We start from the raw sequence: 13,817 nt of genomic DNA, 5'->3' as shown, positions 1-13,817 counted from the left end.
CCCTGGTGATTTGATGAATCCATACACACTTAGCACACGGACGCACCCCCACAATGATGTCATATTGAGCAGGAAGTGTTGCAGACAGGACGGACTATTTTAATCCCTTTAAGCACAGGAAGTCAAAGTCAGGTGTCTTTAGTGATGTCATCATGTTTCCAGATCGAAGCAGTGAACTCTCTGAGTCTGATGTTAGCAAAAATCGAGGTTATCTCCTTTATTAGTCTTTATTTTATTGGAGTTTATCAGCTTTCATTTCTGATTGCTGTAAAGGCTTCTGCATTGAGAGTCAGGCTTAATGAAGGAGGTGTGTGTGTGACTGTGTTTGTGTGTTTAGGACAGATATCAGTAGGAGCCTTTATGCTTTATTCATGCAATTCTTACAAGCAGCAGATTGGCCTTTGATGAATAAAACAAAACACACTTTCTCTCTTTCCCACGCACACACACACACACACACACTGGGGAGGCTCTCAGCGTTCAAACACACCTGGTAGCACAGAAGTCAGACATACATTTGAACACACAGTTGCCGGACGGACAAGAAACCTACCAAAACACACCCTCAAATCTGAGAGGGGACGCGGGGGTCACTGAGTGTCTATGACAGCTCAGTGTAGCGTGGACAGCGACGAGCGATGCTGCAGAGCCGGTCATCAGAGCAAACCAGCGACTGTCAGGCTCTCTGTGTCTCTGCTGGAGAGACAGGACGTCGGCTGTAGCTTTGACAGTCACTGGAGGCTCATTTGAAACCCTGTGGGAGACTCTCTGTGTGGATGTCTGAGTTGTAGCTGTGCTAGCAGCCGTGTGCGGAATACATGTGTAAGAAAGTATTGATTTGAGTGTTCAGATATTCTGCTTTGTTACATTGCATTGATTAAAATTAATGCATCTTTTTTCTGTTAATTATTTCAAATAGTTCACAATGCAAGGATTCTTTTTTGGCCTTTACTGTAGAAAGTGAGAGGACAGTGGATAGAGTCAGACATGGGGGAAGAGAGCGTGGGGAGACACGCAGCAAAGAGCCGAGGGTTGGAGTCGAACCGCCGCATGGAGGGCTCTCGCCTCTGTATGTCAGGATTTGGGTTTTAAACAAAAAGCTACTGAGGTACTCTTGTCTGTTTGTCGGCTGTCATCGGTAAAAGCTACGTCACCTAACTGGGCTTACTTAGCTTAAAACCAGAGGTGGCCAACAACAGTTTGGAGAACCGATAAATAAATCAATCAAAATAAATAAAACTAATATAAACTAGAGATGGATTGTTTTATCCTGACTGATACAAGTGACAGACGTTTACAGCTCAAATAAAACTGTTCAGACGTAGTTACTCAATGCATTTTCTCTCCTCTTATCTTAAATGTTAATCTAATACGGCTGTATTAAATACTTGATTCTAATTGGTTAATTACAGCATTCAAAGCTCTGCTATTTCTCAATAACAAACCGTTGCTATGAAGATCAGACCGTTGCTATGAAGCTGCGGCTCTAACCACACAATCAGGAGGACTAACTGCAATCATATCAATCCTTCGAAAGATTGAAGAAGGTAAATTTGACATCGCCTGAATACAGAGGGGAAAAAGAAAAGGGACAAAACAGCCGAGAAATAAAGCTAAACGATGCAAAACCTGAAGGCTACGACAGAGAGATCTGCAAAACTGAAGACGTCACGTGAAGTAAACATTAAAGAGAACACAGTAAAGACGGTGGAAAAGAAAATGTCCTCAGAGTCTGACAGAAAACCTCAGTCAGGTGCTGCGCGGATTCCTGAACCCCTTCGGTTTGAGACGAGACCTGTTCACCCTGTCGCATTCCACTATATCAACCTGCTCACTATACATCACCGCTTACTTAACCTTTAATATTTCTCAAACCCCAAACAGCACTTAAAGTTGAGGAACAGAGTCCTCATTTACCCAAATGTCCGCTCTCTCAAGGTCTTAAAGTCCTCATAAAGGTACAAGTATCAGAACACCAACACACACATTTCTGCCGTCTGTTAATGTTATTCAATGTGGGCATTTAAAGTATACAGCACAGACTCTCTCGCAGCTCACATCCCCTTGGTGCTGATATGGCTCATTCATTAATCCCTCAGCCAATCAGTTAAATTAACCAACTATCAGTGATGCCAATTAATCATTCATATCATCTGTTAAGTACAAATCCTAAACGTTTGCTGGTTCCAGTTCCTCCAAATGTTGGGATTTTCTGGGCTTTACAAGCATAACAAGCTGCATCTGTCTTTTCTACCCATAAGCCCCTTTGTTTTGGGTTAATTTCTTCTATAGCTGCTTTGGTTTATTTCTTAAGCTGCATTTCAGCAATGTTGTTATTGTCATTGTCTGGCATGTAGACTCAGGTGGGTTTATGAAAGGAAAACAATGTTCTAGGTAGTAAGTCTTCCAGGGAAACTTCTGAAAGCTCTTCTGCAGAACGAGCTCGCGCTGTCCATGTTTACGCTCATTACGGGAGAATTATTTTGTAGTTTGGGGAAAAGATTTGTGAACTTAAATGGCCAACTTCTCTAGCTTCAAGGACGCCAATGGCATGACTGAGCAGAAGTGTGCTTAGCCTTATGCAACACTTCAAAACCAAGTCACCTGAGTAGACAAGAGCCATTCTGTGCGTTCTGATACAGAGTACAACATCACTGGGAGGGCCGTAGCCTCTGTATATGGTCACCGATTTAACCGCTGAGCTAAACCCGGCGCCATTACTGGGAGTTTTAACGGTGCGTATCACTCCGCTTCTGGCGTTCTGAATATGTAAATTAAAGTTACAGCAGAAGGTCCTCTCATAGATTAATTAGTTCACTGATTGCATGATAAATGGAAAGATACCTGTATCTATAAGAATACAGTGGAACATCATGTCGCATGCCATTGCACAAAATCTACTTAAACTAAAGTAGAACATACGTCAGCATCTGCAACGTCATTGGTTACCAGAAATGTGGACTTGAGACTTGGTGACTTGGACTCGAGTTGACTCGAGTCACTGTTTTGATGACTTGCGACTTGACTTAAAAAATAAATGACTTGAGACTCGACTTGGACTTGAGGCATGATGACTCGGATGACTTGCGTGTGTTCATGAGTTTGAATGTTAGCTGTTAAATATAAAATGATAAAATTCAATGTTGTCAAGTTTCTGTCTAACTATCAAGTATGTACGCAGCACAAACTGGGATCATGATTGGACGATTCATAAAGCTCCCCGGTATGTGATTGTCATGATTGGATGACTGGCTGTCAGTCAAACTCCTCGCTATGGCAACACGCAACATCAAAGCCCCCAAATAGAATCCTCATCACTCGTACTCGTTACTACTCAACACGGTCTCAGAGCAGACCATCATCATGGCTGCGTCTGTGCCAAGATAACACAGATACAATTCACTGTCATACTTTCTGAACTGGTTATATAAATTGTCCAATAATATCATTATTAGACGAGCTGCTAACACCTTGTGTTTTCTCTTTATAAAGACTGGATACTACAGGTAAGAGTGCTGCATCTTAGGTGGAAAAAAGTGACTTGACTTGCCTGAACTAAAGACTTGCCTTGACTTGACATAACCTGTGACTTGACTTGACTTGACTTGGCCGAGAAAAAATGACTTGAGACTTACTGGGGCTTGAGCAAAGATGACTTGGTCCCAACACTGTTGGTTACCCTCAGTGAGGCCATGTGGGGAATCTTACAACAAACTGAAAGCAACTCAATTTGTGAGGCCATAAACAACTCGCGACTTAGAATAAAGTTTACAATCCATAAGTCAGTCAAACTCTCCCCGTGACATGCACGTAAATCATTTTAGGTTCTTAAAAAGTCGGTGCAGCTCTTTCTCTGCTCAAATTTTAATACCTTCTCAGTGTGATTCATGGCTAATTTGAGACTAGACTGCATGATTAACACACATGAATGTTTAATGTGTTAAACTGCACTTTAGGCTGCTCGCAGCAGGACTCACAGTTACATGTGCAGTCTAATAAGCATTTGACCTCAGTAGAAACTGGTTCAGGTCCATTTGAATAAGGAAAAAAAGTGCATCATTTAAATGTTTCATTTGTAGTTTATTGGGCTGTCCTGAATACCTTTTCATGGTGATGCGGAGCAGGTGTGTGTATGCGGAGGAAAACAGTGTCTGACCGTGTCTTTTGTTAGTCAGTGTGTCGTGCCCGGTCGGTTCAGCTTGCTTTATGTTTGATAAATGGAAACATCGCTGCCATTTAATGGACATTGAAATCTGCCTTGAACGGCGACAAAGAACAGTGCATGGACATTGATTTATTTTCATCCCAAAACAAGCGTCTGAAACTTGCTCACCCGTCCACACCTCAGTGGCTTAGTTAGATATATTGGTTTGTTTAAAAGTCACTACAATGATTAATGTTGGGTTATTATTTCAATAAGCTAGTTCTTATTTTGGAGGGGTAAAAAAATTTGCCATTGACTCATTCTAAGTCTATATGGCATCTCTTGGTTGCACTGAAAGGCAAATTAGATTTGTCAAATGAGAACTCTTATACCTCTTTCCCACCTAGGTTTAGCATGTTGACGCAGGTTTTTCAGAGTGTGGAAGACCCGCTTATAGATGCTGATTGTCTCTTTCCCATTGCGAGTGAAGTATACTCCTGTCGGTCTCTTTTCTGCTGTGTCACCGTCTGACGTCACAAACGCGCCCAAACAGAGTTAGTAAACAGTGGAGATGTTACAGTGGTTAGATCTTTATTGTATCTATTACTCATTCAGTCTGTTTATCAAACTCGGTTCCGACTAATTTGGAACGACGGGCGCAATTTGTAGCTGAGATCACAAGGAGTCGCAGAAGTTACCGACTGAGCATAGCATTGCGCCGGAAAGGGGGCGGAGATTAGCGTGTTGACACAGGTTTGGTGTTTCCGGAGTCGAGGCGGTTATTACCTGCGTCTACTGCAGAGTCATTTGACCCGAGTCTGAATGCCGATTGTAGCCTTTCCCAGTAAGCAAAAAAGCCGGGTGTTAGCGGGTTTTTTGACCAGTGGGAAAGCAGCTATAGAGTCAATGTCTGCAGTGTTGTATATACAAGTGATCAGACCATGTGTGTGACAAGTGACAGAAAGGACACATTGTGGCTTGGATCCAATTTTGAAATTACAATGGCACAAAATCGCACAAGGTTTCTGCTGTTCAGACCGGCTGTTCTAAAATGGATCTGGATTCAATCTGGATATTTGCCAAAAGGTGGATTTGTCTGCACAAGGCACAAACTAATGGAAGTTTTTGGAAGGTATGGTTAAATGTTAAATACTGAGTTGCTGTGAGAAAAAACTCCAAATCCGATAATGATCTTAGATTTAGGACCTTTAAAGTAGCTCTGGTATTTCAGTTCTTCAATTTAATCATTACCCTTTGGCAAACATATGCAGTGTCAATGCCAAAATATCTGCAATATGCTGGGGGTGCATCATAAAGCTGTCTCATTCTCTCATTTCACCCACATCTTTCTGTATGCGCCTCTTCTTTCCACTCCTCTTACTGTTTTCTCTCTGCCTCCCTCGTCATCTGTCTCTCCAGGTCTCTCGGCCTCGGCCTCGCTTGTGTCTCTGGCCTGGATGATTGCCTCGTACCAGAAGGTTCTCCGGGACTCCCGCGACGACAAGCTGCCCATGTCCTACAAGGCCGTGATCACCCAGATGCTGTGGCACTTCTTCACCATCGGGGCGAGGACCGTGGCTTTCGCCCTCTTCGCCTCTGTCTTCCAGCTCTACTTTGGCATATTCATCGTCAGCCACTGGTGCGCCATATGTAATAGGATGCAAAGCGTCTGGGTCCACAATGAGAAGCTTAACATTTGACTCTTTAGAAAGTTATTCATACTGTTGTTTTTAGAGTAACCAAACCATTGACCAGCTGAGTTTACATTAATCAAACATGTGTCAGTCATCTTGTAGATCGACAGCAGGCTCACAAGCAGAAATATGGGCTAAATTATTCGGACAACCTGTTTCCAAAATTAAAGCCTTAGAAAACTCATACATCAATAGATTTTTCTGCAAGATACTAATTTAATGCTACGATACAATAGTAATAAAAAGAAAGCCCAGTCATTATCGTAAAGTCCTTTTAAACTTACCTGTGGGTACTAAAGGTAATGTGTCTTGTTTTTCAGGTGTGTCATGACCTTCTGGATCATCCAAGGAGAGACCGATTTCTGCATGTCCAAATGGGAGGAGATAATCTACAACATGGTTGTCGGTATCATCTACATCTTCTGCTGGTTTAATGTCAAGGAGGGCCCCAGTCGCTTTCGAATGACTGTCTACTACTCTGTGACCCTGGCTGAGAATGTGGCGCTGACTGCCGCCTGGTACACATACCGTGGACCGCACACCTCCGACTCCTACGCCCTGGTGGTGGTGTGCCTGGTGGCCTGCAGCTTTGCCCTGGGAACCTTCTTCATGTTGGTATACTACTGCTGGCTGCACCCTGACGGGCCTGTTCTGGGCTCACAGTGGGGAGGGTGTGTGGACGAGGGCATGGTGGGTGCAGGAGGGGTAGTGGGAGTGATTGATGCTTGTCTCACCCCTTCTCAAGGATCCCAAACAGACATGGTCATTACCAGCCCTCCGAGGACTCTCCCAAGGACTAAAGACACGGGGGAGCCGGTTCCCGGGGAGCGAGACAAGGACAGAGACAGGGACAGTTGCCTACCTGTCTTCCAGGTACGTCCCTCCCCTTCGTCCTCTCCAGCACTCCTTCACAGGACCTCCTCCTCATCCCGCGCACAGGAGGGCCCCGTGATCAGGATCGACCTCCCTAGAAAGCGATATCCTGCCTGGGATGCGCACTTTATCGATCGACGGCTCCGCAAGACCATTCTGCTTCTGGAGACCACATCAGCCGTCAGCCCCAGGATACAGTACAGGAGTAGCATGATGGGCAGCAAAGAGGTATTAGAGTATGAGACAACTGTCTAAGCCAACAGGGGCTCTTACACTCAAGGTGTCGTCTGGGACCAAGGCTCAGCCTGAGAGCAGTTTTGCATCCCAGGATTCCCTACGCCAGGAGAAGCATGGAGAGGAGACACAGAGTGTTGGTCAACCCTTTTCAAGAAAAGAGGTTGTCAAAACTTGATTGTAAAATGTAAAGCGCAATCTGGGACCAAGGCTCCCCCTGAGGGCACAGTCCAAGAGTAAGTAGCATGAATGAGCCATGGGAAGTAAACGGAGCAACACTGAACTGGGATAATCTTCATCTTTTCTAAACGCTTGGAGGTGAGAAATTTAATCTCTCATCTTGGGACCAAGGAGTGTTAGATTTAGTTTCATACTGCCTGGTCAGAAGAAAGAGTAAAAGGATTTGAGAGCAATGAAGCCGCGGAGAATATTGAGAAACGGTCTGCTGCATGAACTTGAGCCATGGACCCCGGAGACTCAACAGAGACTTAAGAGGGACCTTCTGGAGACCGGTTGCTAGAGTTTGCAAGGGACATGCAATCAATTTGGTCTGGTAGCAAAATTAGACACTGATATAAAACAGGGACTCACTACTTATATTTCATTTTTTAAGACAAAAGACACCTCGACAACAAGGTTCAAACAGGGTGAAATGTGGTTGAATAATTATGATAGGTCAGGTAAGTTGTGTCGACAGCAAGCAAGACAACTACAGGGTGAAATATATCAATGGATGTCTTACTTTGGAACCACATTCAGCCCAGTTTTAACAAAGACATCTCCTTTTCTTTTTACCTTCAAATAAGCTTCAGTCACGAGACTAAAATTAAGTTATTTCTTCATGCAATCGAAAGGTTGCATGTCCTTCACAAACTTTGGTAACCGTCCTTTAAGCACTCTGCCCGAGGTGTCCAAAAAGAAATATAGTCACATACATTGGGCTCCAATCTCATGAGACCAGGACCAACGAAATGTAGGAAATGAAGGCCTGAGATACAAGTGATAACAGTCGCCCGTCCGTATGAGATATAAAAGCAGCCATAGCAAATGTTCCACTGTTTACATCCCAGCTGCCCCTTCACCCCCAACCTGAAAAGGGACGCGTTTGGAAAACTCAAATAGGACTGGATGTAAGGTGGACCACTTCTGCAATGGCTACCACCCTATGGCATGCTGTAACTCACCACAAACAGGCCTGTGATGTACAGTTGAATAAATACAGATGTCAGATATAAGCTATTATAATAAGCTGTAGTTAGGTGATGAATGACGTTTGGTTGAAGAAGCTTAATTTACTCGTAAGAGTCTAAATGTTGTCAACTTTTCTTGGAATACATACCATTTGGGGGTTTGAATGGTATCATAAGCAACCTCATTATGCCATTCAAACATTTTCAAGTGGTTTTTGGGGAGAACGGCAGCTGACAAAAATGTCTTTTTATCATGAGAACAGACGTAAAGAATCATTGAATGGTTTGTTAGAATGTGAACGCTCGAGCTCATCCAGTCAGCAGTTAAAACAAGAGATGATAATACAAAGCAAAAGCTAATTGGTAGGAGGAACTCAGTAAAAAGTACCATGTATTTGCAGGCTAGCTGTTTCTTGTTGCGGATGTGGAAGAAGGTTTTGAATTGGTCGTGTTGTTTACAAAATGAAACCATGTGCAGGCCTTTGATTCAAAGCAGATATGTAGATTGAGGTTTGGACTGGTAAGTGACATTATCAAGTGACTGTTGAAATGGTGATGGGAAATTCTCTTTGCTCCTTTTAACCCTTTCTCGAGAAGCCCGAAGCGATGAGCTACATCATCCACCAGAGCTGATCAGTTACCAACTTCACTGGCAGCTCCCAGGTGTGAATAGGTGTTACTATCAATTAGAAGCAGCTGGATGCTGTGAAAGTTAAGCATGTCAGCAACAGAACCTGCAGGAACATTTAAAAAAAACACTAGCATCAAAGCTAACTTCTGTCCTCATATCACACAACAGATTTCTTTGTAGAGACCGTTCTCTCTTTAAAGACTGTAGGTCAGTCGTTTAAGGTGACCTTATTTGTTATGAAGGGGTTCTTTAAGTCCATCCCACGAACCAGTGTTGTGTTTGTTTTAGCTAAAGGTAGCAGAGGGTATCAACATTTATGCCAACGCATTCAATCTATTTAACATTTAACATTCCCCATGCATCTCAAAGAGCATGTTTACCACAACACATTTGAAGATGCATAAGAGATACTGTGCAGTGATGTAGGAGCCCAGTGTGTGATATAGTTAATCTGTTTGTTTTGTTAAATGTTAGCTCCATTACCAAGTTTTTTTACATTACAACCCAACACGTATTTAGAAGACGCCAATGTTCAGCAAGTCACCAAGTCATGTTGACTGACAAGGGCACAAAAACCAGAATGAATGCACAGTGAAAACTTACATTAAGCTTTGATAAAATTCTGTCAAACATATTTAGATAATAGGATTTCAAGAGGAGGACTCTGAATGACTAGAAATTACACCTCAACAAGATGGCACTTCCTTTAAACCCCTTACAACGCTGCTGCAGGCTGCTTCATCAACAAGGACTTCGAAATGTTTGCTGCGTAAAAACAAGAGAGCTGTTGAGCATGTATGAACCCGTTCGCCATCTAAATCCTGATGGACAACAGGAATAAAAAACGGCAGAGCGTGTTTGTTGTTGGAGAATCCAGTGCAGTTTTAATTATCACCTTTATGCTGATGATGCATGAGTGTATTGAGGTGTTAAACAGACTTCAAGGACAGGAATGTCCAACCTTGTGTGCTTTGGGTAGACGGGTAAAGCAAGTAGCTAAGAGCAGTTTATGTACTTGCTTTAAAAGAATGCATTACTTAAGCAGCTGTGATGCAAACAGTGTTGTACGTGTAGTCATACTTAAATGTACCTGGACAATTAAAAGAGCATATCTGATTGGAGGCAGATCAACGCTAATTCGTCCCTATGTTTTGAAAACATAAACATAGTCAGACGTGGCGTCAAAAGACTCCGCCCAATGTTTATGAATAGATCAAGACATAACAAGCGAAATAGACGTCAGATATATTTGACCAGTTCTATTAATTTGTCTTTGAAACTTTCATAGTTTAATGGGACTCCCTAAAGACACGGTGTTGTGCCTTGGGCCTTGCCTTACGTCCTGCATTCTCGTCGGCTAGCACCAGGTCGTGCAAATTTATGGCTTAGCTAACAAAACCCTAACAAGTTGAATTCATCAATTTTTACATTACAACCCACCACGCGTTTAGAAGATGCCAGCAAGTCACCAATTCATGGTTGACTGACAAGGGCACAAAAACCAGAAGGGTATGGCACAGTGAAAACTCATATTAAGCTTTGATTGACTTCTGTCAAACATATTTAGATTTTAGGATTTCAAGAGGAGGACAGGTTACTTCTCTGAATGACTAAAACATGTTTGGTTTATTTACCTGATGTTTGCCTAAACACCAAATAGCTACGAGAGATCTCAGGCCTAATTGTAACCTCAAACAGAGATGGTTTTTGAATCATTGATTAGGCTGATCTCAAATTATTTTTAAATGGCATTTGATACATCTGAAGTTGACCTTTATAACGCTATAGTGGAAAATATAACTGCTCTAATATATGGACATTTAGACGGCTCATTTAGGTCCAGCTACCAAACTCTACTCAGTTTGGGGGGCTAATAGATAATTAGCCTTCCCAAGTGCTTTTGGTGCCTTAACCAAACTTCTTTAGTTTTGTTCTGTGAGACGTTTACAGTTTGGTTAAGCCTCGGCACCAACACTACTCATGGTTTGGGCTTCTTTCATATGTTGTATCGTGGTTTCACAGGGGGCACAGTGACTCTTCAGAGAGGAGGAACTGCTCTCTTGTGATGGCCATGGAGTTTGCAGTTGCAGGTGCTGCTACGTCCTAAAAAGCACAGGCAAAGCTATGTTTTTAGGGAGTCTGCCTTGCATACATTAAAGTCCTATTCAGCCTCTTTACAGTGTGAATAATCTTAAGGATCCATCATGCACATGCATTGTTCAAAGCAAGTATATAGGTGCTCTGATCCTCGCGAGGTTCGTGGATGAATGAAGCATAAATACCCACACAAGCTCAGTTTGGACGTTTGTGTATCTCCTCTGCAGGGAAACTGTTGCGTCACTTAAACTCTGGTGGTTGGTAGCAGAAAAGTCCAAACTAAGAAACCCGTTCTAAACATGAATATTGGTAGTTTTATTCTCCTGACCGTGTTGTGTCCTACCTGAACTTGTGGATGTTGGTGCAGTGGTGACAGTCACGGCGATGTTAATGGTGCTGAAAACGACTCTACGTCAACAATGATCACGTCATGTCAAACATGATCGGCTAATGTACAGATAATGATTAATCACCCAATCAGGGGGCCGAGGGCGAGGCTCCGTGTTCTCCGATTGGGCGATGAACCAGTCCTTTGTTGTTGAGGTAAAATAACAGTTAAAGTGGTGCGCTGAATATATATCAACTTGAAGAAAAACATGTTAAAAAGTAAACAGTGAGTTTAAAAACTCCGATCATCTTTTATTAATTGATGCAAGTATTTATGTTTATTTATTTTTGTATTTGTTTTATATCTATTTATCTATTGTTTACTCACTCGGTGGCCATGTCTTTGGTATGACTCTTATATTAAGATGTAAAAAGTGAAAATAGATTTTTTTTTACTCATTCTATATATCTGTATATACCAGCGTGACGCTATACTAGGACGTGTGTGTGTGTGAGTATGTGTGCTTTGGTTTGTATGTGTGTATCGTATGTACAGTATGTGTGTAAGGATGTGCTCTAAGTTCTTTTGATAATGCTGCTTAAACATCCTCCGAGTGAACGAGCAGAAAAATAAAACCAGTGGTGAAAATATCTATGACGCTGTTAAAAAAAGAACTCAACAAGCTGTGCTGATAACTGTAGATGGGAACAATACTGTAGTAAACATGGCTGAACAGCCGTCGAAATAAACGCCGTGCCTGTGTTTTACTTCACCACACTCACATATATACATTTCATGTTTCAGGACATTTCTTTTGGAGCTTGTACTAAGTTGTGTTTTTATTGAAAATATTAGATCTGTTAAGGTTCGTTCTAAATAAGAGAGGGAAATGGTACGGAAGCCCTAAGCGGACATGCATCCGTACATTTTATTAACTCTGTTTTCCCTGATAACAAGTCGCTTACATCAGATATAAGTGTCCCCAGAGCTGCAAGAGCACAAAACAACCATAGAAACACACTTTTCTAGATCGGCAGAAAATGATCCCGTTATCAGGTGAAAACCAGCTTTGTTATCCTGAGATAACGAGATGAATAAGTCCAGAGAAAACAAGCGGAAATAACTCCATATCCTGGGAAAATTGAGTAAATAAAATGTATGGATGCACATCCACTTAGGGCTTCTGTAAAATTGTACTTTTGCACCGCTACATGTTAACTGTACAGTGTTTGGTAATTACTTGACGCACCCTTAACATACAATAAACTCAGATATGATGTTTTTCTTTACATATACTCCTAAAAAAACTGTTCAGCAGGACTGTAAGCTCAATTGGTTGCTATGAGATATTAACTGTGGTGGATATTTGAGGGGGAAAAGGCAGCATGAAAGTTTTTTTATGGCTTTTGCCTTTAATTATAGGACAGCTGAAGAGAGACAGGAAATGTGGGGAGCAGAGAGTGCGGGATGACATGCACCAAATGATCACAGGCCGGGAGTCGAACGTGCGATCAGTGCGTCGAGGAGTGTAGCCTCTGTACACGGTGCGCCTGCTCCACCAAGCTAAACTATCTCCCTGCTGAACATTTTGTGACTGAAAAGATTTTTTGAGTTGAAGAAAATGTTTTGGGCGGCATAATGTTAAATTAGCTTTTGTTGTGTTGTGCTTGTTTAGCTCAATGCAGCAGGCCCGGGTTCAGCTTATCGACACTATCTGTCCTCTCTCTGTGTCAATAAAGGCATAAAAAGGGGCCAAAAAAAATAAGCTTTTGTTGTGAATAATAACTTTATGTATATAGCACCTTTAAAAACAAGAGTTTATAAAGTGATTTGACCCAAGGGGACAAAGCAGGAAGAAGCAGAAACAATAAACAGAAGTAAAATAACTAAACACGATAAAAGAGAGGAAATGAAGCAAAAAGAGAAAAGCTGTAAAAACCAGCAAGGACTATAAAACAAGAAATGACTTAAAAGCAATAGAAGCAATAAAAAGCCCATTGAACAACATTTTAATTTAACCCCTTTATAAAAACACCTTTATAAACAGGAAGGTCCCAGAGCACGCTTTTATTGTGAAAATATTTGTATTTCTCAGATAATTTCTGCACTTTGTTCCTACAAATTAAAATTCTGTGGATACAATTTTCACACACTTTTCGATGATTCTCAACCTTTAACAATTTCATCACAACAAGAACAATATTAATCAAATTTAACACATTATTTAATTGCAGTTTTTTCTGATTTTTTCTCCCCCTAAAGAGAACAATATGTCAACCAATTAAAGCTCCTCACTTTATTGAACGGCTCGTGGGTACCTGCTCTGTGCTACAATCACAAAATCCTAGTATCAATCTAATCCTAGTGTACGACAAAGCTCAACCTCTAACTTATCTCCGCTGGGTCAGAATCGTGCCCTCTGATTGGCTGTTTCCTGCCCTCTGTGTGTTTGACTGTACTGAGGATTTTCCAGGTGTGACTCAGGCGCGAGGCGGAGCTCCAGCTTCGGCTTCAACCCCTCTCCTCTCCGCTGAATCTTCCCACCCCGTTTCCTCCCGGGGCGACAACAAAATCTCTCCCTCAAACCAACATCCTTTGATCCTCTCCATCTCTCTCCCGCATCAGC

The 13,817-nt window shown here is 42.1% G+C and overlaps 1 protein-coding gene across 1 annotated transcript in view; it reads left to right on the top strand.

The window, feature by feature from the left end:
* Positions 1-11,940, top strand: part of xkr7b (XK, Kell blood group complex subunit-related family, member 7b) — a 79,007-nt gene extending 67,067 nt beyond the window's left edge. The window contains exons 3-4 of the mRNA XM_069659495.1: positions 5,564-5,783; positions 6,159-11,940. Of these exons, the coding sequence (XP_069515596.1) occupies positions 5,564-5,783; positions 6,159-6,966 (1,028 nt within the window). The 3' untranslated portion in view covers positions 6,967-11,940. The remainder of the gene's footprint in view (positions 1-5,563; positions 5,784-6,158) is intronic.
* The last annotated feature ends 1,877 nt before the right edge of the window (positions 11,941-13,817 follow it).

This window comes from Semicossyphus pulcher, unplaced genomic scaffold (assembly GCF_022749685.1).
Source record: "Semicossyphus pulcher isolate SPU_LCO1_2020_fin unplaced genomic scaffold, fSemPul1.0.p SCAF_13, whole genome shotgun sequence".
Taxonomy (NCBI): domain Eukaryota; kingdom Metazoa; phylum Chordata; class Actinopteri; order Labriformes; family Labridae; genus Semicossyphus; species Semicossyphus pulcher.
This window is presented reverse-complemented; position numbering and strand designations above follow the sequence as displayed.